General features: G+C 32.6%; 1 protein-coding gene across 1 annotated transcript in view; it reads right to left on the reverse strand.

Moving 5' to 3' along the window:
• LOC119835765 (neprilysin-2) overlaps nt 1-24,899 on the reverse strand; it is a 51,133-nt gene that overhangs the window by 14,147 nt on the left and 12,087 nt on the right. The window contains exons 2-5 of the mRNA XM_038360751.1: nt 22,078-22,128; nt 7,877-8,013; nt 2,048-2,155; nt 834-1,079 (exon numbers count right to left, since the gene is read on the reverse strand). Of these exons, the coding sequence (XP_038216679.1) occupies nt 834-1,079; nt 2,048-2,155; nt 7,877-8,013; nt 22,078-22,128 (542 nt within the window). The remainder of the gene's footprint in view (nt 1-833; nt 1,080-2,047; nt 2,156-7,876; nt 8,014-22,077; nt 22,129-24,899) is intronic.

A 24,899-nucleotide genomic window follows, 5' to 3' on the forward strand; every position in this document is an offset into this window, starting at 1 on the left:
CGAATGAGCATACGATTTTGTACATCAAAAGGACATTAATATTAATTATACCTATCTATTGTTTGTTGTTATCCGCTATTAAATAATAAAGTTCACATTTATTACCCAGTTAATACTTTGTAGTATTTATCATATTTGTGTTATGTTACTATTATGTAAGCATCAAGATTAGGTATACTTATTGCGTACAGTCTAACAATTTTCCGGGTTAGCTAGATAGTATTTAGGACAACGACAGCGTATCTAGTAAGAACTTTTTTCTTTTTATCTCAAGTGACATTGCAATTACACGCATTCACGTGCTTTTAATAACGGTTAGTTATGTGATGCTTTCTGATGAGATCACTCTGTGTATCCAACGTGAAAATTTAATCACATACACATCTATCAAGAAACCAATATCATAATTATCTATCATCACAGCTATTCTATATTCTAGAGAAATCGTGTCTGCATTAATGACAGAAAACATGCAATTTTATATGAGTGTATATTATATCAATGTAAAGCTATTTATTTTATCAAGATTCGAATCAAACACTTATTTTACATAACGTAAGTTATTTTCGGAAAGATACAAAGCGCAATTCTGTTGACCATTTGTTGCTAGATTTAAAAATCTCAAGACAACTAAAGTTAAATGACTGAACAGTCCCTCAGTTATTTGAGCCCTTCCTTCCAACATTTACACAGTACAATATTATGCCGTGTCGTGCATTGAGACAGAGACCTTACATTACACAATATACACGATCTTACAAACAAAGCTAAATAGATAAACATAGGGAAATAGCGACAGAGTACAGATTCATACATCAAAAGGAACAACTTACTCCTATTCATGCAAGCCTGGTACAAAGTCTTCGCGAGTACAAATGGCCGGGGTTCATCAGGGGTGATGGGAGCATCCAGAAGTGATCTTATCTGTTCCTGGAGCTGGTCCGTGATGATGGAGAAGGTGTTCACCGAGGTCTTGTCATCTGGTATCCTCGTGTTCTTCACGAAGGAACCACACGCAAAGTCGTAGAAGTCATCGCAAGGGTCGGCGGTTTCGTCCATGTTGAGGAGTAGTTTGGACGCTGGGAATAATTGATGAGGTTAGCACTTTCAGATTTGAATAGGTTATTAACTAGAATAATAAATATATATCCATTTCAATGCCCATTCTTCTATAACTTCAACACATCATTTGAAAAGTTTCGTTATACAAATACATCACCATTAAGAATTTTTGTAATGTAAAAATGAGATTATTTATGCATAAAAGTCAACAAATTTTACATAACTAAGAATATAGGAATATGTATTCATGTGTTAAAGATAACATTCTTATGTATGCCATTTTTCGGATTCAAGACGATGACTTTGAAGACGCTATACCAATGCATGTGCATTATGCACACTACATTAATTCCCTCTATTGATGACATAGTAACAGATTAACCTGTTCTATCTATTAATTCAGTAACATCTGGCATGTGTTTCTAGTGCTGTTTAATAAACAAATACCCTCATAAGCAGTCGAAGCTCCCTGCAAGAGCCACACCAACCTAATCACGATTTTACTCCCATTCAATATAGACATTGTGTCCACCGCGCTGACCCACTTTCCTTTTGTTCATATCCAATGGTTACATGTAATTACAGGTGACGTTACAACTTATTGTTTGCATGGGAAACTGCAAGTGTTATGCAATTGTTAGCTATTATTTGTGGTGTATCTACTGGCTAAATTATCTCCATGAGTACCACTCATGACCTCCAACACACTTTGCGTGTGTCTATTAAATTTGAACTTTCTCGAATAAAAATTATTAACGTATCGTGTGAAGATTTCCCCATCGATAGGCTTCTGAGGAGACGAATCTAATCATCTATGGATAATCTACTAATAATCTAACACCTTCTCACCAAATCTAACAATTCATTTGCACTTTACCAAATATTGTTAGAATAATTTAATTCTCACATTAACATTGTATTATAATTAATGAGGCATAATTAAAAATTTAATTTGTTTTGTCTTAGAACAGATTGAAAAACTCACCAGTGTGAATGCAGTCAGGATCCTTGCAGACTTGAATCTCGTCGCTCTTAGCGATGACGGCCGGGGGGAGGGTCTCGGAGACCCTTAGCTCGCTTGTCTGGGGCACATCTGTAAACAAAATATCTTTATTATTAAAATAATTATATCCTTGATACGTGATATTTTGTTTTGGTTTTTTTTTTTAATTTATATATTTCCTTTTTAAAACGTGTAATATAACGATAAATGTTTGTAATCCTTTGACTTAGTACAAGTTGTCCACATTTGGACAGAGTATTATATTCATTCAACATTTTATGTTGGCAATGCAGACATACTTACGCAAGCGACAATGGAGACGTTTTTACGAGAACTATAATATATTACTTAACTTACTTATAATAGAAATATAGGCAGTATTCAAAAAACGTATACGGAATCAGTCTTAACATTTATATACAATAAATAAGAAAATCGCTTTCTTATTTTTCATTTTATGAATTTTTATTAAATTCAATAGTCCATGGTGTGGAGGTATCAATTCGCGGATTCAATCAGTCGGCCTCGAGTCAGAGTGTGGAGCTTAACTCCATTGGAATAAGTGACGTCTGCTATCTCTATATTTGTTTTCTTATTTTTTGGACTGATTGTTCAGAGAGTATATACAATCGAGAGAGTTGCGTATCATATGGTACGTGCTATTTAGTATAGTGGAAACAAACATTATGTTACTCGAGCATGTAAAGTATGTTTAACGATGCTAAATAATGCTAATTAATACATATAGAATTTGACTTTGTTAGGTTATACACCTCTCCTAGCTGACTGAGTAAACGTGGTTCTGGCCGGACATGATGAATATATACAGATAATATAAAGACGCAAGAATTGTCTTTAATATGCAGATATTCATTTAATGTTTTTATAACAGAAATATAAGCTTCGTTAGAACAAAAATTCTGATTGATAAATACGACGTTTAAATAAATATTTTATATAAGGACTTCTTCAATTTGTTTTTCAAAGGAGTCTCGGAGTAAAATGCAAATAAATAAAACCTTTGTTGCAAACAAACAGAGGTCGGCGGAGTTATCAGTGAGGAAAATAAAATCTAAATATTTATTCATCGTCCTGTTTTCCTTTGCTAACAATGCATTACAGATAATAGGTAACTGATGGCCTGTACCACACTATTGAAACGAAAGTGGTATTAGGACTTTGTATTATCCTTCGTCAAGTTTAATTAAAATTCATAATATATCTGCGATGAAACGTCATGCTTGTGTTATGATCTATCTGAAATCACACCATTTGCATATAAATTATAAACAAGTGACAAGCGATTTGTATGATAACTCGTATGACTGTTATATCGATTTAACTTTAATTGGATGAAGACCATCACGTAAAGCACAATAGCTTGTTATGTTGTGTGCAAGAATACACGGTAAATACTGAGTATGAATCATTAACAATGAGATTTAATCATTCACTAGGTAGGTAATTGAATATCTTTAATTGGTGGCTTGCCTTCGAGTATAAATAACACGGAGATGGCATACCTATTTGTACCTCTTCATACAGCTGCGTTGGTTCTAAATTAATGTTATGAATTTAGAACCAACCATCTTAAAAACATATATTATGTATATTGGTAAATCACGATAGACGTAAGTATCTTCTATCTTATATCTACATTCTTTTTAATTATCTGAGGCATAATATTCCGTAATAAACTTAATTTATTAAAGTTGTTATAATCTGGTAAGTAGTTAAAACTATACGAGCACCTATTGAGTTCAATCGTCTTGTCCAATTTCAGATTATTCAAAGACATAAATATCTAAATGACGTATTTTCACCTTTCGCTGATCTCAGACAGTGTACTGTCAATATTATCCAACAATTGTATAATCCAATAAGTCAGTTCTAACGTAAATTTGACAAGATCTAATTCCGAACAAGACGCGACTCCAAACACTAATTAAGACATCCGTGGAAGTAATTTGTTTAGTTTAACTGATTAAATAGCAATATGGGTTAATTGGATACTTAATATAGGAAGCTATACGCAAAAGAACTCTTATTGTTAAATATTGAAATTGTCTTCTAAAATATTCATATTTTATTCATGCGAGTATTCTTATAGCGCCTTTTCTATGGATAGAGAAAGAAAAAAGCTTTCAGTTTCTTTGATTTAGGGATTTTTATTTAAGTAACAGTACGGATTGGTTGATTGGTTTGGTCCTGGTGGGCTATCACCTCGTGTGCCGCAGGGAGGCAGGGAGGTGTCCTGTCACTACTTCTTTTTTCGATATCACAAAATTTATCTCTAGACATATACGTCTATCTTTCAAATTTATCCTTTGTAATGAAGGCTACTAATATATAATTATAATATAATAAATTTGGAAAATATCTCGGACTGTAAGTTCAGTGAGCCAGAGTTAGATGTTCTCAATTTTTTTCAGAATCCGTGAATAAAAATGGAGTTGCTTCTTTACACAAAATTGTCTTCATCGTACCTCCTAAAAAGAAACTAGTCGAAAACCGATTTCCACCAAAAAAAGTTAGGCAAGGTCTCGTTTCTCGTAATATTTCATTACGCTAAAGCTTCTACTTTGTACCGCTGATTTACATTAAACGGCATTAGATACACCTGAGTGTCTCACTTTGTAAATACGAGCAGGTTTTCAAATTTCACAAAAGGGCTCCATATAAAACCTTCGAAATGTAAAAATCTTTATTTTTCCCAAGTCGACGTCCTACTCAATAGCCCAAATCAAGACTAGTCAAGCTTATCACTGATATTTAATTTACACGTTTCGTTGTGTGAGTAATCCTGTACTCATCTTTCTTTCCCACGAAAAATTTGAAAAAATTGGAAATAATTAATAGTAGTTGTCCTTCGCTGTAATCGCTATAAGACTTTGAAATTCTGTGCCTCTATGTGTAAGACGGGTACCTTCTATCAAATCTTATAAAACCGCTGCACGTATTTAAATGCTAAATGGTGTGGTACAAAAGATAGTTTAGTAAATAAGAAATATCTATTCTATCTGCCAAGCACTATTCTGCGATTATAATTAGTTCTTCAAGACTATGTATGACTGTTAATAGAAAATGCAACTAACGTGACCACAGAGTATTAAAACAATGCGTCGGTTAACGATGAATATTGCCTCTTTTAATACCGCATTAATTGTTCCGTCTAAAATAACAATGAAAATATGTCGTGTGTTACCCAAAATCCGTTCTTTTTTTGTTCATTTTAATTCAGCAGCATCTAAAAAGTACCTTAAATAATAAAGGTCACATATGTACACATCGACTGGGTGATATTGACCGCAATACAATTTGAACTTAACATCCTGAGGCCTTCGCCAGTTATATTGCTAAAGGTAAACACATTTAGGGTCTTCTGTCCTCACAGGAAAAGTTACTATGTGCCACTTTGCCTACATTTTTGCAATTTAAATCTGAACAACAAATAATTTCTAAGAATCAATCCTACTTCTAACACAGTACATTATAGATAGTTGAACAGTATTTTAGTATGCATATATATGTAACTAGCGGTCCGCCCAGGCTTCAACCGGCGTGCCTACGTTTTTTCTATCCAAAAGAACCTTCCTTGTGATTAAGCGTTATAAAATTACTGAATCAGTTGATGTGTTCTCGAGTTTTGCGCTTAGCAACACGTTTGGCAATTAACTTTTATTTATTTACATTAGATAGATTAAAATTCAAATAAATAGTGCAGCTACAAAGTACGCTTGATTTTGAAGACACCCCAGGTTCTTGAAATTATATGAAGGTCTTAAGTCGGCGAGTACTCACTACTCAGTCTTGTAAATTACACTTTGATCGCCGTCGTTAAATAGAAAATGCATACTTAAGTCTAACGGTTACTTAATTAATTTCTTACTGGAAATTCAATCAATGGGAACATTTAGCAAAAAGTGGGACGACGCCACTCTGTACTAATGGTACAGTTATAATGATTTATTTATGTTGTCTTCGAGACTGTTTTATAGAATATAATATAACTGCCTCGAAACGCTATCAATTTTACAACTAACTTAAAGCTATTAAATAATTTACATATAATTATTACTTTAAGAGAGTAGAAACTATAAAAATATCATCAAAACATACGTATAACAAATTTAGCTATGAATTTTTTGTGACTCATAGAAATACTAGAGTTATCTAAGAACGAGGTGAATGTTTAATGTTGTTTTTGATGTCAACAGCAAAATTTGAATGATTTCCTATAAATACTACCATACTCATACAGGCGATTTAAAGAATGAGGCATATTTCAAATGTAAATTTAACAATTTTAATACAATACCTAACATAATTAAATCTTAGAATGAAATAATGGCTTTTATATCGAACAAGGTTACACAGACATTGATAATTATGTTATCCCACTGAAACGTGATAGGCAACAGCCCACGAACAGTTGGTGCTTGCAAAATATTGCCTGGGTTTAATTGAACCACGTGCTGTATTTTGTCACCAAATAGTTCTCAGTTCACGTCTTCGTGACCTAGTGTTGCAAGGCGGCGGTTTTGTCATAGCGCGTATTGTTATGTTGCAAAAATTTGTATTGGTTTCCTTTGATTCCCGCAGTCGACATTGAATATTGTTTAAATGAACTTAATATCTATATTCTGGGTAAAAAATAATTACGAAATTAATTTTTACATTTTATATATAAAGAGAGGTGTGCTTAAAGAAGTGTAAAATAACATTTTTTTACCGCTGGTGGGTCGCCTGATGATTAGCGTTACCACCGCCCAAAAACATTTACAAATACGACGATAAACTTGTGGGTTTGCTATTTTCTAATGCTTTCTGGAACATTCTTAATTCAAACAGAGTTTGGATAATTTCGATAAATGCGAATCAGCAGGTACCCAGTTTTTCGTAACCTTGACACCAGAACAGCAACAAGTGTAACAATTTCTCTCATTACATATTCCTTCAATGAGCCAAAACATGTCTTCACAAAAACATCGTATTACCAAAGGCATAAGGTTTATAATGTGTAAACAGCCACTTAGTATTATTATCACGTTACAGTGACAATATCGCGGCAGGTTTGTATAAGATTTGGCACGGATGCTTCTATTGTACATTGAGATAATGGAATCTTATAGTGGATAAATATATCTCCCATAATTTATTATTAACCGCGTAAATTATCCTTTATATACGAGCTTTTATGCTTCGCACTTCGAATATATTACTTTTAGTTTCTTCAACATACAATTGTACCAAATAAACAGAGTTAATAAAGATACTATAATACAATTCTATTATATTTTAACATTTTTTTTTTACATATAAACATCATAGTTTCTTAGTAGTGTCAAAGAAATGCATACATTGTGATTAGTGGCACAGTATAGGCACAGATTATATAATACTATACTATATAGGGCTCGCTTCGATCGAATTGATAAAAGCATCTTAAGGTAGGTATATAATAACGGGTGATTTTTTAAATATAAGTAAATTATTATTTATACTACAAACATATTAATCGTTAAAACATACGCTTGAAAGCTACCGAATGTAACAGGATACGAAAGCTTTTTTTGTAAAACATATTATCAAGCTAATTAAAGCAAAATAAGACAAAAAATTGTTTATCTGTTGTACTAGCTGACACGGCAAACGTTCTTTTGCCTTACTCTTATCATTTAGTATAAAAAATAAATGATTTGGAAATTTCGTAAAAACCGATCCAGTCGTTTCTGAGAAGTTTGGTTAAAACACCGCGACACGACACTTTTCTGATTCTGAAAGAATCTGGACAAAAGCTTTATAACTCACCATTAATATCGGTGGATGTCTTCAGCATGACAGTGGCGATGAAAGCAGCGAAGAAGGCCACGGCCAGCACCGCCACTACCGCCACCGCCAGCATCAACCGCTTCTCCAGCTTCGTCCTCTGCCCCCAAAAGGAAGGTCTGTAAAAAAACACAATGACATAAATTTTAGATATTTTCTTGTAGGTTACAGAAAACTAAACTAAAATATAGCAGTAAATTTAGTTTCATTTATTATAAACGAATGAAACAGAAATTGGAGTTAGAAGAATAAAGTTATATTGCCTTAACGGAGTCTAGGTTTCAAAAATTTACGGGTTCCCAATTATCAGATATAATTTATAAAAGAAATATGTCTTGTCTTTCTTTTAATACAACATAAAAACAAACAGTCAAACATCGCAAGTTTGACATTTAATTTAAATATTTCTATATTACTGTCAGATTTTCAATAGCTAAATATTTTACATTTTAAATTCATAGTTATTAATATAATTAATATTACAATTACTCGTAGATCTATCTGTTTAAAGAATAATGATTAATTTCTTATTTTGGTGTAGCTACAAAGTTCTTACTTATTGCGACATCGTTCCAATGTGGATAATGGGAGACTTTTTTTTCAGATTTCCAAACCATTTTACAAAAAAACTCACAAAGAATATAAATTCCTTGATAACTACTTTTATTCGCATTTATACTTAAAATCAACACAAATCTGAGCTTTTCTTTTACTTTCACTTCGACAATGTAATGTCAAATGACAATAGTTTTCCCGCTAAAAGTTTGAAAATGGAATACAAAATGAGACGCACTCACAAAATTCTGCTGGGACATCATAATCATCAAAGTTTTTCTTGAATCAATTCAAAAGGGTCTATTATCCCTTCAAAATGTAAATCCCGCTATCGCAGCGCGCAGTCAAGTTTTATTATTTATAATTTTCAAGCTGCTTTCCCGTTTGAAGGGATCAGGGCGGAAATGAATATTTAATTTTTTTTTTTCAAACAAGCAAGAAGGAATGAAATTCGAATTTCTGTCATTCTGTATTCGATTTCTTTTTTTATAATCTTACAAATATGGCAAAGGTATCATATTATGTATGGCCAGGTAGCTATATGTGGCTTCGTAGGTAGGGATAAACCGATTGATTTTTTTTTTGTTTTATCCGAAAGGTGAATTAGTCGGTGGTGCTCTTTTTCATGAAAATCGGTAGAGGACAATCGCCGCCATAAAATTGCAAATTAAATATGTTTTCATTACACACTCACTATAAGTATCAAATGAAAGGGCTCGAAGAGTAGAACACTATGTACACTATGAAATCCAAGATGGCCGCCAATAGAAATGGGGTCGGGGCATATATAGAGAATAGGAATCTTGTAAGGCTAGACAAGTCATCAACGTATAAAGTCGAGATAGCGATAGTTCGACATAAGTTGTCATTCGAATATTGACAAGGGGTGACGTATATATTATTACAACGTAATATAAATTGCCTCAAACTTTGACGACTAATATAAAAATAAAAGCAAAACAGCTAGCTATGATACATAAAAATGCTACATACCTATGAGAGGTTATGTTTGGTTGATTTCGTGTCGGTCATAAACATGCTTATATTTAAAGCTTTATGTATGATTCCCTATCACTTCAGGAGTTTCATATTTTGAAATTTATCTGTTAATGGACTTGTTTGCCTTCGACTAATTGTGGCAAATATCAAATAGGCAATAGGAGAAAAAACATACGCTATATCCTGCTCACACAAATACATGTTGATGTCTTACTTTCACAATAACGATTTTAGAGCTTGTCTTTTCCTGTTCTCTATCTAGGGATCGAGGTTCTTTTCATTTATAATTTCATTTAATTGTTTACATCGTTTTTAAAACTATCAGCTGCTCTGGGTTCGCTAACCCCAACATCGCCATAGTAAATATTATTTGATATATTTGCTTTAGCAACGGGTAATAAAAGTTTATAGGTAATTGCCATAAATTGTTACGGCAACTAAAAATTTATGTTTGAATTACACAATACCTTTAAGTACTCATACTATGATATGCTATATTAAAGAATAAGGTCTCGTTATCGCGTTGCGAAGCCAGTATAGCAAGACCTTACTTATGCATGGTAATGTGTACCTAAGAGAGATCAAGAAGAAATTTCGACCTAACCATTAGATCCATACAGTGTAATGTATATAATGTAGATATATAATATAGATGATGCTGACAATTATAAGTAGAAAACAGAAATCAGATAAACTTTAAAAGGGGAAAATCGGCTTAATATCATCATCATCATCATCATCAGCCCATATATGTTCCCACTGCTGGGACACAGGCCTCCTATGAGGGTTCAGGCCATAATCCACCACGCTGGCAAAGTGCGGGTTGGCAGATGTCACATGTCGTCGAACTTTTAATTCTTGGACATGCCGGTTTCCTCACGATGTTTTCCTTCACCGTTTAAGCAGTGGTGATGTTATCTACATGCGCAGATAAATTGAAAAATCAATATATTTCTTGCGCGCTCGCCCGGTCTCGAACCCCGACTTATCGATTTTGAAGTCCGAGGTTCTCACCACTGAGCCACCACTGCTTAATATATTTGCACTCAAATGTTTTTACTTTTCATTTGGCCCATTTCATTAAATATTTAAGGATACGATAATGACACAATAAAATATTTGTAGTCGTCAAAGTGAACATTATAATTCAAAGGAATTATAAGAACTTCATCTCGCGATATTTGATCAAATATATTGCTACAAAATATTAAATATCACCTTTCAAAATGGTATATATTTGGATATTAACTCAGCTGCTTATCGCATAATAATGGAATTTTCTATCATATTTCAGTATAGGTATTATGTAGCCATAATAAAATCTGTTTATTATAGGGTAGATTTTTATTAATGTCTGTCTGTCACCAGGTTATTTCTCTTGAACCGTGATAGTAAGACAGTTTATACTTTCAGAGATGGTATATATTTCTGTAGCCACTATAACAACAAATAATAAAAAAACGAGGCTAAGCAACGGTTGGCACGGTCATAAAATAGATGGGTGACCAATATTTTTTTGGAGTTGTTTATTAGTTTTAGTACATAGTTCTTAGCGTCTCGAGTCCAAGTTTTTTAAAAACGAAAATCAGGAAACGCCTCTGAGCTCTTTGACTACAAGAGCGAAACCGCGAGCGAAACAGCGAGCAAAACACTAGTAGCGTATAAAGTATTGTGTTTAAGATCTACAATATGTGTTTTATCATAAAGAGATAATGTACAGCGGCATTGTTCGAAGTTACGACACGGGCTGTTTCATTAAAAGCCATATTGCGACCGCTTTATGGGCGCATTTATCTAAGAGATTGCTTGTTTCACACCTGCTTTACGGTGTGTTCAGCAGATAACCGAAGCGATCGGTTAAGGTTATATTGACATACAATTTCAACATTAGAAATCGATACCTACAATTAATGTTCGGCTGCACTCGGGTTTTGGCTGTAGACGAGGAAAAATATTGAACTCATAAATCAAATTATATAAATATTTATATGAAATACTCTAAAATTAACTGAACTAATTCCGTTTCCAATTTTAGTTACCGAACTCTTTCGAAACGGCTGAACCGATTCTTATTAAATTTTGTGCGCATATTGGGTATGTCTGAGAATCGGCCAACATAAATTTTTATACCTTAAATGATAATAGTAAGGCAGAACAGCGTTTGCCGGGTCAACTAGTATATTTATAACTTTTATATCGTATTGACGTAAAAGTAATTTCACATTGGATATATGACAGGTAAAGCGTTACCATCTGAGTAACGTAATTAATTCGCATCGATTTACTTAAAGGTTATTCAAATAGTTATTGAAATATATTCCTCATTGCTAATTGAATCTCGCCATGATAAGCTTCAAAGTATAGGAGGATCTAAACGTGATAAGAATGTTTTGATATATTGAGTTTTATTTATTACTAGCAAACCCGGCGAACTCCGTTTCGCAACCAGGTGGTTGTATGTGAAAAATGATTTTCCCGCTTTTCAGTTGAAATTTTTCCTGAATTTTCTATGCTATAAACCTCACGGTGCCCGAGACCTTTCCAACGAATGCAAAACCGTGGAAATCGGTTCGTGCGTTCTGGAGTTATAGCGTCAGGAAGGAAAACCCGACTTATTTTTATATAGTAGATAATCAATTAATTCTTTTAAAACTGTGAGTAAAAACGGAGCGCGATTTATTTTTAATATGTACGTGATATGGTTTACTTGCGTATTATACTAACTTGAATTATTAAAAAAAGTATATCCAATAAAAATATGAACAAAGCCCTCTGACATCATGTACAGAGTATTTTTAAAGTCAAGGATTTATAAGTCATGCACGTGTAAAATGTAAAACTTAAAAGATACCAAATGGTCATAGTAGTTTATTAAATTAAAAAAAAAAAGCTTAAAAATGCATAGCATTGCGTGATATCATGTTATAAGTTTACATTTTTATGTCCATTCTCTGATAAAAGTTTTGAATGTTAGAAACGCAAACTCATTCTAAAAAATACCTACATTTTATTATTAATAATATATTGAAGCCAGGGTTAAATGTTGAAGGACTTTGTATTGTTTGGATGATAACTTATGTACAAACACAGTCGGTAGGAATGTGCATAACCCCCAGGGAGGGTGCTGTGGGTATCTATACAAGATTTCCCTAATCAAAAAAGGAGCTCAGGAAATCAACGATTCAACAAAGGAATAAGGAAGTATCTAGAACTAGTAGTACTAACAGTTAATGTGTTAACAATGTAGCTATTTACGTAGCTAGTAAATTTAACCACGAATATTACTCGATTTATAAGCCAACTTTAAGAACAATTATTGTAAGAGTGCTGAAAGAGACATGGCGTGTAAATAATGACACAACTTAATATTTAATAATTTTTATGAGACACGTGTCGCGTATGGTCATAATTTCATTTGAATTCATATGCATACCTGATCTTGAACCCTTGGCTTCCATATCTTTATGTACTGTTACTTTTTAACCCTTGGAGGAATGGGACAGGGAGTTTATTTGCATGAAATTGTGTCCGTGTTGTTTTTATGAGTAAACCAATATAAGCGCAGTTGCTATGATAGGCTTTTGTTAATGTGATTAAAAGACATTATTTTTTGTGGATGTAGAAGCAGTTGTTCGAAATATTATATAACTCCTATGCAATTAAAGTCCTAATTGATACCCATGTTGTAGCTAAGAATCCAACTATTCGTTTTGATTGTTTGCCTGTTGTTTACATTTTCGGGAGTGACAACTAAACGGGTAGTTTATAAATGTAGAAAATAACTTATTTAGCCCTAGGTTTTATTTATTTCTACGAAAATAAATAGCAGCCGTCTTCATCAATTAGCCATAGAGATGCCTTGTCTAACTTTGGTCTGTGACAAACTGTTAGATATTAGACATAGACACATATTTATTCACAAGCAAGAACATACACAAACACTTACAAAAAAGATGTCAGAACACATAATAATACAAAGAAAGAAATAAGAAAAATATAAACACAAAGACGATAACTAGGGAGAAAAAAAAAGATTTATGTATATGTATATTTATGATATTTTAAAATATCATATTAGTAGAAATTCAAAAACGGTTTATTCAATATACCACACTCGTTTAATCAAGGTAATAAAAGTTAAATAGTAAATCGAGTTTTAAATGTGAAGTTTTAGAAACTAAATAGAACATACGAATACTCATAAGTTTTCCATCTAAATACATCTAAGTATCATAAACTTCAAACATCCTTTGTAAGATTGCGAGGAAACAATTTTATGTACACGTGTTTCGCTTCTATACAAAAATGCACTCGATGTAAGCGACTTGCTTATTACGTCTCTCACTGAAAAATAAATCTATTCATTCAATCAGCTTCACTGTTCTCGACAGTCATGTAATCAATGCTCAATCAGGGCTTATTATAATCACTCAATATCGCATCGATTGGTATATAATAGTACCGTTGCATCTCGAGTTATGCAACTCCACAGCATCTCGTTGGTTAGCATTTTTTAGAGCCAACCGGTCCAGAGGTTCATCGTCACCAATGTCAACAACCCCACCTGACCGTAATACTGTATACGTCATGGGACAACTCTTACTTTTGACTTCACGCTGGACAATACCGGAGTTTTGGTATTAGCTACCAGAGATTTCGACTGTCGGTTACGTATCCAGAAGGCATACGGATTTTCAATTAATTTTTTTCCCCTCAGTACATGATTACTCGCAAAACAATTGTCAGATAAGCTAATACAATAGAGTAAAAAAGGTACTAAACATTGATTGTTTACGATCAAATTACAACATAATTTCAAAAGTAGATAATATATGCTTATTGTTTTATTACCGTCTGTCCACGTGTCTCACCAAAACAAATGAAAGCAACTTTCAATGGTTATCCAATAATTGTGTAATACACATTGCTTGTACTCAATGCGTGGCGATAACCAACGCAAAAAAGCGGATTTCTTACACAAAAATTATCGGCGCCGTTACATTGATACCAGATCACGAATATTATTCATAGCCAATGTAAGACTACATCCAATTTATTTTATTATTATATAAAACTAGCTTCCGTGATGCACTTACGGACTTTCACGTGTCTATTTCATTTATTTCGCAACATATAAAAGATTAACATTACTATATTAAGACGTAAGTAGAAATTTATATAAATCAAAATCCAAATCTCACTATCGAATATTGAAAATTTAAACATTAATTTCAGCAATAGGCTAGTATAAGAGATTCAAATGATGCTATTATAAGGTAAAAATAAAGAAATAATTCACTTCAATGATTTCACCATGAAAACGATACAACAATGAGAATAACAACGCATTATCAGTTTAACAAATAGCGTTCACTCGTATATTTTCAAGAGTCAGCTGATCGCCCATCTACATCTGATCCAAGGCTGTATGACACTAATGACATTCACGTCAAATTAGGATAACAGTTATTTATAACAATGGCCTGTTAAAATAACGTTATAACGCAATAACGGTATAGGACATCGAATCCCGGCAACCGTTATAAAAGGTGACTGACCTCATAGTAAACAATTATGCAAATCTATTCGATAACTCAGAAACCAGTCTATAATGTTTCTGAACATACATCCGTATATTCCGACCGCCGGTAAACCTACAAAGTGTTGAAATGATACTGGTTTCGTAATAAAATAACGTGTTGTATGAAAATACGTTTACCGATTTACATAAAAGTCTCAAGACTATTAGAAAGAAATGGGGTCCTTAACACAATACTTACTTAGAAGAACCTCTTAAGGTACCATAATAGAAATTCGAATTATAATTTATTTATTTATTGTGTTCTGCCAAGCCTTCCTTATTATTTATTTAATTACTCGTCAAACCGTGGCTTTCACTTCAATAAACTGTTTACCATAATATAATATCTTAAAACAGAAAATTTAAATTATATTTCTGAATTCAACGTAACTTTAATTTGCACACCATATTTTGTATAGATGTATACATACAATCTATACCCACAAAACATTATTTGTAATCTCCTTCATTTTTGAAATAAGTAGCGAAATAATATATCTCGCGAGTATAAGCATATTAGTTCAATGATATTATAGCCAATGTCAACACCTAGAAATTGTATGCAAATATGAAGCAATGGCTTACATTGTTGTCACATGGTTATATCACAGATATACCTGGTAGAGAATAGGTACCGCTGTATTATAAGTAACCGTATATGAATTGATGGACAAATGGTTACGTATTTTTGGTGTTAAATTAATATTTGTTATTGATATAATATATACAAACGCATCATCATTTATAATAATAATAACTTCAGTCCTTTTGTTTATTTGTTAAATGCATCGTATCATAAAATATTATGCAATTAATAAAAATATATGCCGGCCGTTTTTATGCATCATGACGGTTTTAAATCAAATTAGACTATTATATTACGGTACTATGATGTTTAAAATATGAAATTAGGAAACACTCTCAATTCGTTATCATTGAAATACTTTTATAAAACTAAAATCAATCATTGGGTTCTCCCCAGCACGAAATAAAAATTATACATACACATTAAGACTCAATAGGCAATAAGTACTGAATAAATAAGGCATAGTCTTCCAGTGAAATCCAGATAAGACAAGTAATAAATTTGAGGTACCAAATATAAGTAAAACCGCCAATTTAGAAGGCGCGACAACCTTCGCGTTTTCCTTAAGTGTGGCAAAAACAGTTCGTGAACCTTGGTGCGAATGAGTTGTTTTGTAAATAAAAGATAAAGGAAATACGTATAGATTTACCAGTTAATATTCAAACCCACAATTATTAATTACACATTGAACAACTTGGACAATACGACAGTTATGATAAAGTCAGTTTTGACATAGCAAAAAAGCTGTGATTTTTCTAATGATATGATGTTAGCGGAGCAAGCCATCCATAGACAATCAGCTGTTAGCTGCGGAAGTTTTTAATGAGCCATGGACGTGTCAGGGTAACAGCTACTGTGCTGCAATTATTTTATAGGGATTTTATGACCTTCTACGTCTGAATTTACTGTTGATCTGTACAATTACATATATACACTAGCTGCACCCGGCAAACGCTGTTCTGCCTTACTCTAATCATTTAGGGGTATGAAAAATAGATGTTGGCCGATTCTCATAGATACCGGATAAGCACAAAAAATTTCATCAAAATCGGTCAAGCCGTTTCGGAGGAGTATGGCAACGAAAACTGTGACACGAGAATTTTATATATTAGATGTCGCCATATGACTGTAAACAAAGCTAGTTATAATCTAATTCAAGCTGTCGAAAAATTGCTACATTGGTTTACAATTTAACGCTTCTTTTTACGTTACTTTACAATTTTACGGTGACAATATATTGAGGCACTCTAAAAGGAGAATTTTTTAGTGTCATTTCTTACCTGTTCTATTATAAACAGTTTGAATATCCAATTGGGAGATATTAAAAAGCGCAATACATGTTAAAAGCGTGTTGTTAAATTGTTAAAAAGTTTTTAGAGAGTCTATCAAGGAGCATGTTATCTGTCGACCACACGGAATTTCCTGACCTGACGTAAATATGATGACGGATTTAAAGCCATCGAAACGTACTTAAGTTTTCCTTGTGTTAGTTACTAGATGCATGCAGCTATATATAACATTTATCTTTATGTATCGTAAAAAAAAACTGTTACGTAGATGCGACCAATTGCACTATTTTATTTTGAATTATTATTTTATAGACCTGAATTTGAAGATGAGACCACAAATTCTTTTATATCAATGTTAATTTTAAATTTAATTAATCAATTCAAAAATTTCGAAACGGTATTATATAGTACAAATACACGGTTCGAAAAATTTAAGTTATCGACTCTTAGCTGACTATAGAGGTCTACAAAGTAGCGAGAGTATTTTTAGCTCAAGTGAAATTCGATGTTTGCGTACGTGTCTAAACAAATTAATTACGGCTTATAACTTATAGTAGGTCTATGAATTGACACTTGTTTCTCTGGAGCTCATTTGAACCCGATAATGGTTGAATTGTTTACTCAAAACTTTAAATAGACCCCTACAAAGTCGCTAAGGCTTTTTGTTGTAGTCTTGATATCATTATTCTTCTTGTGCCTTTTCGGTTTTGAGGCAGACCTCATCGTATTTTGTTATTTCTGCTCTCAGAGGGTGCAATTCAGGGATTAGACTATATTTGATCAGATTCCCATGCTGGGAAATAGATGACCGAGTTCGACCTCTTCTCTTTTTTTTTTTTTTTTTTTTTTTTATGTCATAGCGGGCAGCTGAGCTGGTGGTTCGCCTGATGGTAAGCGATCACCACCGCCCATGAACATTCGCAAAGGTAGTACCTCTGTGAATGCGCTGCCCGCTTTTATGGGGTAAGGGAAAAGGAAAGGATTAACGACTGGAAAGAAGGAATGGACTAGGACGGGTGAGGAAAAGGAAACGGGCCTCCGGCTCCCCCACTCACCGTACGAAACACAGTGGCATGCCACTATTTTACGCCGGTTTTCTGTGGGGGTGTGGTACTTCCCCAGTGCGAGCTGGCCCAATTCGTGCCGAAGCGTGCTCGACTCCCACAATATATAATTCTCGTCAAATTATGAGGAGATATTGATGAGTCTCTCCACAACAGCTTCATGCTTGTTTGTAGCAGGTGGTCTCATGTCTTAATGTGGAAGACGGAACTTTGCCTAGAATAAGCTGAAACTTGTAGATCACTGGGGTTTTTCTGGGTTCAATCCGTAATTTGGTCTACGATACTGGCGCTGGACTGGTTGCGTCACTCGTGGCTATATTGCAAATGACTTTGTGCTCGCCTCTCTGCGTTTGTGTTGATTACGAGTTCGCACTGAATTTAAATTTAACGTAAATGTGATTTAATGACGTGCCTTGTCGATCAATTGCTTTGACGATAACGTCGCATTTATCACGTCGAGGACTGGTGTGGTTGGGTATCTCCAACATAATATATTATTAATATTTCATCGAAGTTTATGTATTATTTATGTATAATATGATGTATTATGATTAATTTAATGTTTATGTTTATGTATTATAATGATGTATGATTGCGGTTGAATACAATATGAATATTTAAAGAGATTAATTTCAACTTATAAGTAGCAAATAAAACAAGCCGATAAGCTTATTGCGTAAACGTATAGTTCTTGTTTGAGGCAATGATGAAGGCTGAGGCATGAAGCTGTGAAGGCACTACAAAATACATATTCATGCATCTATATATCCGTTGAAAATCAAGTTTAGAAGTTAACTGATCAAACGATACATCGCCATTTTTTCCACGGATGCTTCGCAAAACCGCAACGTCAACAAAAAAATGGGAAAACATTGATAATGACGTATAGAAAATTAATTGCTATTGAAATTTCAAAGAATATTAAGATAAAAATTCCCATAATCAAAGTCTTTTATAGAAATATGTTGATTGACTGCTGAGTCATCATGATCTTATCTTTCCTTACAATAATAATAAGAAATCATTCGTTTGCTTCTTCCTTTAACTAAAATTAAACAAATATGACGTTTATGATCATATCTGATAATTTATGGTTATGTTTTAAATACTTCATTTAAGTTTAATCTTATTTCATAATTAAATGTTTATTTTATTTTATTTTTAATTGTTTAAATTTATGAATGTTCAGACGCAAATCAATGATTTCAACGAACTGAACGGGTGATATCTAAACATTCAATTAAATCAAAGCGCCTCAGGAACGTCTTTGAGTTTGAAGACAATTTTACAGAACAGACAGAATTATAGCAATTGCTATTGCTACTGTTGTACCTACACACAAAGTATAACAAAATTTTATATATTGATGAAAGTATACCATATCTTGTTTATTTTAGAGGGATTTTCTGTACAATGTTAAATAGTGGCTAAACCAAGCGTGCATCTTTAATGTCAAATTGAATCGTCACGTCGATAATAGGTGTAATGGTAAAATTCAATAAAGCGTCATTGATAGCAGGTTATTTTCTTTGTTACGACGCTACTTTTGTTTAAAAAACTATGATAACTATTGCATTTATAAGCCAATAGATAGATAAATAATTGCTTACGTTCGCTTAGTTTCGTGTCATTAATAGCTCAATTTAAGCGTCGCGAAAGATTTATAAATATTCAATGACGTCATAACATCTTCTTTATTCTATACTTGTTTAAAATTATGTATGAAATGAAATGATTTTGATGAAATATTTGTTTTTCCCACACGTAGTGGGTAGTGTGTGTATCTGTGTACATCCTTGTCTTACCGTATATGTAGTATTGAAGTGAAATTGTTTCAGCGTATAGCCCTCTCAATAAAACTTGATTTATGTAACATGTATATAAGCAGTAGGTTACTACTAGTAAGTAGTGCCCTGCGGTTTCGCCCACATTGTACATGATGTTAAAATGCTCTTTTTACCTGTATATTATTACTAGGCGCTCATCCCGACTCCGCTCAGATATCAAGAATTCTGTTTTATTCCAAGGGAGAATTTTATCGGGAAAAAAAGTGTCCTATCACCCAACTCAGCTTGTACCCTGCCTGTGTACCAAATTTCATCAAAATCTGTTCCGTAGTTTCAGCGTGATTGACGGACGAACATACAAATAAACAAACTTTTACATTTATAATATTAATGTGATAGTCTGATTAGTGTAGATGAGCAAAAACACAACATTGACAATGAAACACACTTTGTTCTTTAAATATTTATAAAGATGAGATGTCTCTGTTCTACGAGTCTGTATGTTTGTTAACGAACACCACAACTTCTATACTTAAAAGAGAAATAAATTTGAATTCGAATATAACTGAAGTAATAAATATACTAAATTCTAATATTTGTCGAATGTTTATGCGTATTAAACAATCATTAAAAAAATTGGTTCTAATTGCTTAAGTTTTATCATTTTACATGGCACATTTCTATTTTATCGTGTAAAATTGGATGGATTAACTTAACCAAGGATCGAAAAATCGCCGCGTAATAGGCCAATTAAAAATTTATGCAGCAAAATTTCCAAGGTAAATATTAGGAAAACTGCGTCAACGCTTAAAATTATATTAATGCAATCAGTTAGCTGGTTGACCGTGTCAAGTGCGATGTAGAATTTTTTTTAAATGACACCAATTTTTCAGTGTAAAACTTCACACTGCCAAGGCCTTTTAACGTTTATGTGATTATTTATTATTTACTTACACGACTGCTTTGTACTTATCCACATCACATTTGTTTTATTTCATAGACGTTTTGGTATGGACTATGGTGTATTTTGAATTTATCTCATATAAGTGATTAATGTTGTTTTCATGGTAAAGAACTTACAATGCCATGAAAAACTCATTTCTAGATTTAGCCCTTCGACAACCCACCTATAATCACAAAAGTGAATGTTTTATTGACTGATATGTTTGTCAAAATTAGTTAATTGTTTCCACTTGGAATGTATAACCATTATATACATATAGACAGCAAGAAATGACGATAGTTCAAATTTAAATAGATAATTAAATCTGTTTATTTAATAGTGTTAACATTCGCGGTCACAGGCGACACGTCGCGTCGGTGTTGAATTGTCAATGTTTGTCAAACAAACCGCGTTTAGCATATAATGGCGAATAAAATCATGATACTAGAGCCGGGGGGGAAAATGTTTCTCACGCACTGTTAATTTGCCTACACAAATCAAAAATAAACACACAAACGTATACTGCTACAATATTTTTAAGTTGTTTTGTAATATTTTTGACAATTCTAAATTACAATGTCATTACAAACAAGACATTTTGGTGAGGAAAAGTCGGAGTCTTTACATGATAAAAAACTAGTTATACAAATATATGTAAAATTTTTGAGGCTATTAAGACAGGCAGGTAATGAGCGGTTAAAAAGTGGTATGTATACAAAATGAAGTGTTATTTTTGTACCCAAACAAAGGGTTCTCGTCTGTCGTGTGCTAGGAAATCTATAGAATTGCCTATAAATCTAGATAAATATTAGATGAGCAGTGGTTTAATGTTACTGCCCGTAACAGATAAAATTATTGAGAGATATGCACGTTCAACTAAATAGGCACGTGATTGAATGCTTCAATATCATATTAATGTATCTCATTCTTTAGATTTTAATAAATTGTAGGTTACTATAGACACGACGTTGTTCAATTAAAAAAGGACAGTTTAAAGTGTACTTTTTCCAAGAGATTTCTCAATTTCGAACCTTTTTCCAAAAAGGATGTGGTTCCGAGTTTCAAAAAACCTATTAAAATCTACCTAAGGTTGTAATAACATTTTGTAATTCAATATTGACCCCCCTTCCCCGTTTTCAATTGAGTTAAAATTTTACATATTTATGTAGGTTCAGAATCAAAAAAAAAAATAAAGCTGAAGAGTTTGTTTGTTTGAACGTAGTAATCTGCGTAGTTCTAATCCGATTTGAAAAATTCTTTCATTGTTAGATAGCCCATTTATTGAGGAAAGCTATAGGCTATATATGTACCATGGGCGAATCCGGGGCGGATCGCTAGTAATTTATATGATTAACAATAACCTCCATTATATTACTTACTTGCTGTTGTTTCTCATATTGTAGCCGGTGGATATATATTCACCGTCACCACTGCAACAAAAGAGACACTGTTAATATCATTATAAAAGTATCCTTTTATACTAATAAATCAATTATTTAACATTAGTGATTTAGTGTGGAATTCCTTAAGACTTGGGTATGGATTAAACTTTAAATAATGCACTTAAAGTGTTTGTTAGTGTAGTATTATTTAAAATTTAACAAACTATTTTAAACAAAATTAAATCCGTTATGTGTCAATTGAAAACTGTTAAATTTCCATCTATATTAAGCGAGACATTTTAATTAAAGAGAACAATAAACAAATATAAATTAAAACGGATATTGCTACCGATGATCCTTGAGTTCTATTGGCCGAAACACCGGATATTGCTCGTACCTCGCTTTTCCGCTCAAATTTAAAACAATACTATTGAAACAATTTTTATTTACGTTGTGGTATATAGTGATGGATATAACCGAGAGGTCGGGACTTCAATGCCGGGCTGGGACATTTATTTTTATTGTACTAACAAATATTATAAAAAGTAGAAGATTCCTCCAACCGTTTATAGTATCTCTATATCTAGACTATATATTTATCTATCTAGACCAAGATATCATGAGTTAAATGATATGTGCTAATTTCTTTGGAAGGACAATACAGTATGACATACACACATAACAAGCCATTTCCTACTTAAGTTTCCGCGGAAATTATGTTTTATCTTAGATCAGATGTCGCGAATCGGACGAATTTCATCTTTAACGTATCTTTAGCGATTTTTTTTTTTAATTTTATGTAATCGCTTGACGTGTCTTAATCAGTGCCCTAAAATTTTCAATGCAAATTTTCATGGGCGGTGGTGATCGCTTACCATCAAGCGAGCCACCAGCTCAGTTGCCCGCTACGACTTAAAAATATATCAAGTAAATGATTTATGAATTAAATTTGTATAATACATCTGCAAGAACCCTGTAGGCTAGATTTTCCGTCCAGGTCCACTTTCTCATTATGATACTATAATTATTTTACGGCTTTATCGAGTTAATAGTATTGTTGTGCCATAATATAAATTTATTAAATTCTATTACAGGATACTAACAAGGAAATTATGTTTATTGGGTCTTAAATACTTTGATATGTATTAAATTTGACTCGTCGTGAGTTAAGTGAAATAGGATGCTAATACAGTAATAAACCTGCAAATTTTTCGTACAACATCTTTGTTTAAAGTCAATTTTTATTACTTTTAAATCATATTTTAATTTATAACTTTTAAACTAACGCAAGAGTATATAATCCTAACCTTAATTGAATTTTATTCATAAAAAAAATTCTCATTTTATGGTGGTAGCCATCTTGAAATTGTCGTAGTTTATTGTATTCTACTAGTCATGAACCTTTTATTAACCAACAACATGACAGGTCAAATAAAAGCCCACAGACATTCATTTGACTGAGCACCGTGTGGACGTAGCATTATTGTGGTTCAACTACCGTCAATTACAAGTCTATGTTGACTTGCGAGTTGAGAGAAACTTTACAGACTAGGCCAATCGTAGACTTCAACCAATCTTAGAAAATTGCTATTACCTCGTTATATATTATTTATCACTACGTACATAGTATAAAATAAAGTCGTTTTCTCTGTCTGTTCCTACGTCCCTATGTATGCTTAAATGCTTAAAACTACGTAACGGATTTTGATAGTGTTTTAATAGATAGAGTGATTCAAGATAAAGATTTATGTATATGACATCTATTAAACTACTTCGAATTTAACGCGTGCGAAGCCGCAATCAAAAGCTAGCTTTATAGCTACTTTACTGGTACGAGCAAGTTATCAACTCACTTTAATATCATTTAAATTGTATTAAAATCAATCCAGTATATAAGAAAACTGTACTTGTCGATATTTTAGTTTATTAGAACAGTATTTTAATATATGCAATTATATAATAATTAATTATAATATATTTATTACTATGATTTGTAAATGAACATGTAATAAATATGTTATATAATTTTCTTACTAGATTTGTTTAGTTAGGGAACCAATAGTCGCGTAACGATATTTATTATTACTGAATTTATAATCGCACTAGCTTTTGCCCGCGGCTTCGCACGCGTTAATTCGGAGTAGTTTAATAGATGTTATTATACATATAAACCTTCCTCTTGAATCACTCTACCAATCAAGACCCCAATAAATACATTGCGTGATTTTAAAGATTTAAGCATACATAGGGACAGAGAAAGCGACTTTGTTTTATACTATGTATTAATATTATTTAATTATAAGTTCTTTGTTATAGATGTTCCTAAGAATGGCTTCATACACGATAATCCTTTTTTGTGTTTGTGTTCACTAAACGCAGAAACTCATTAAATGAATTAAAATATATCATACAAAAACTATATAGTAAACATCGACAAATTGATTGCATGCACGACTATGACCTCAAAGGCATGTGAGTTGTATAACATGTACAATATTCATGAGGTAATGTTTGTCTGTACGTATACATCTACGCTAATATTGTTACGAGGAAACTTTTGCATTTTTGTATGTTTGTAACGTTTTTGCGCAAACTGCTAGATTGATTTAATAAAAAATTACAACATTACGTGTAGCTACACCTTCACTGAGTGACACAAGCTATCTATGTAACACGGGCAAAGCCGGGGCGAACAGCTAGTAATAAATATATTTATAAATAAACAAGTTTTTTCACGAATCTTTTTACTATACTTAGTCTGGCCATAAATACTGTTACACTTAATTATAAAAAAATATTACATTTGAATTTCGAATCTG

This window comes from Zerene cesonia, chromosome Z (assembly GCF_012273895.1).
Source record: "Zerene cesonia ecotype Mississippi chromosome Z, Zerene_cesonia_1.1, whole genome shotgun sequence".
Taxonomy (NCBI): Eukaryota; Metazoa; Arthropoda; class Insecta; order Lepidoptera; family Pieridae; genus Zerene; species Zerene cesonia.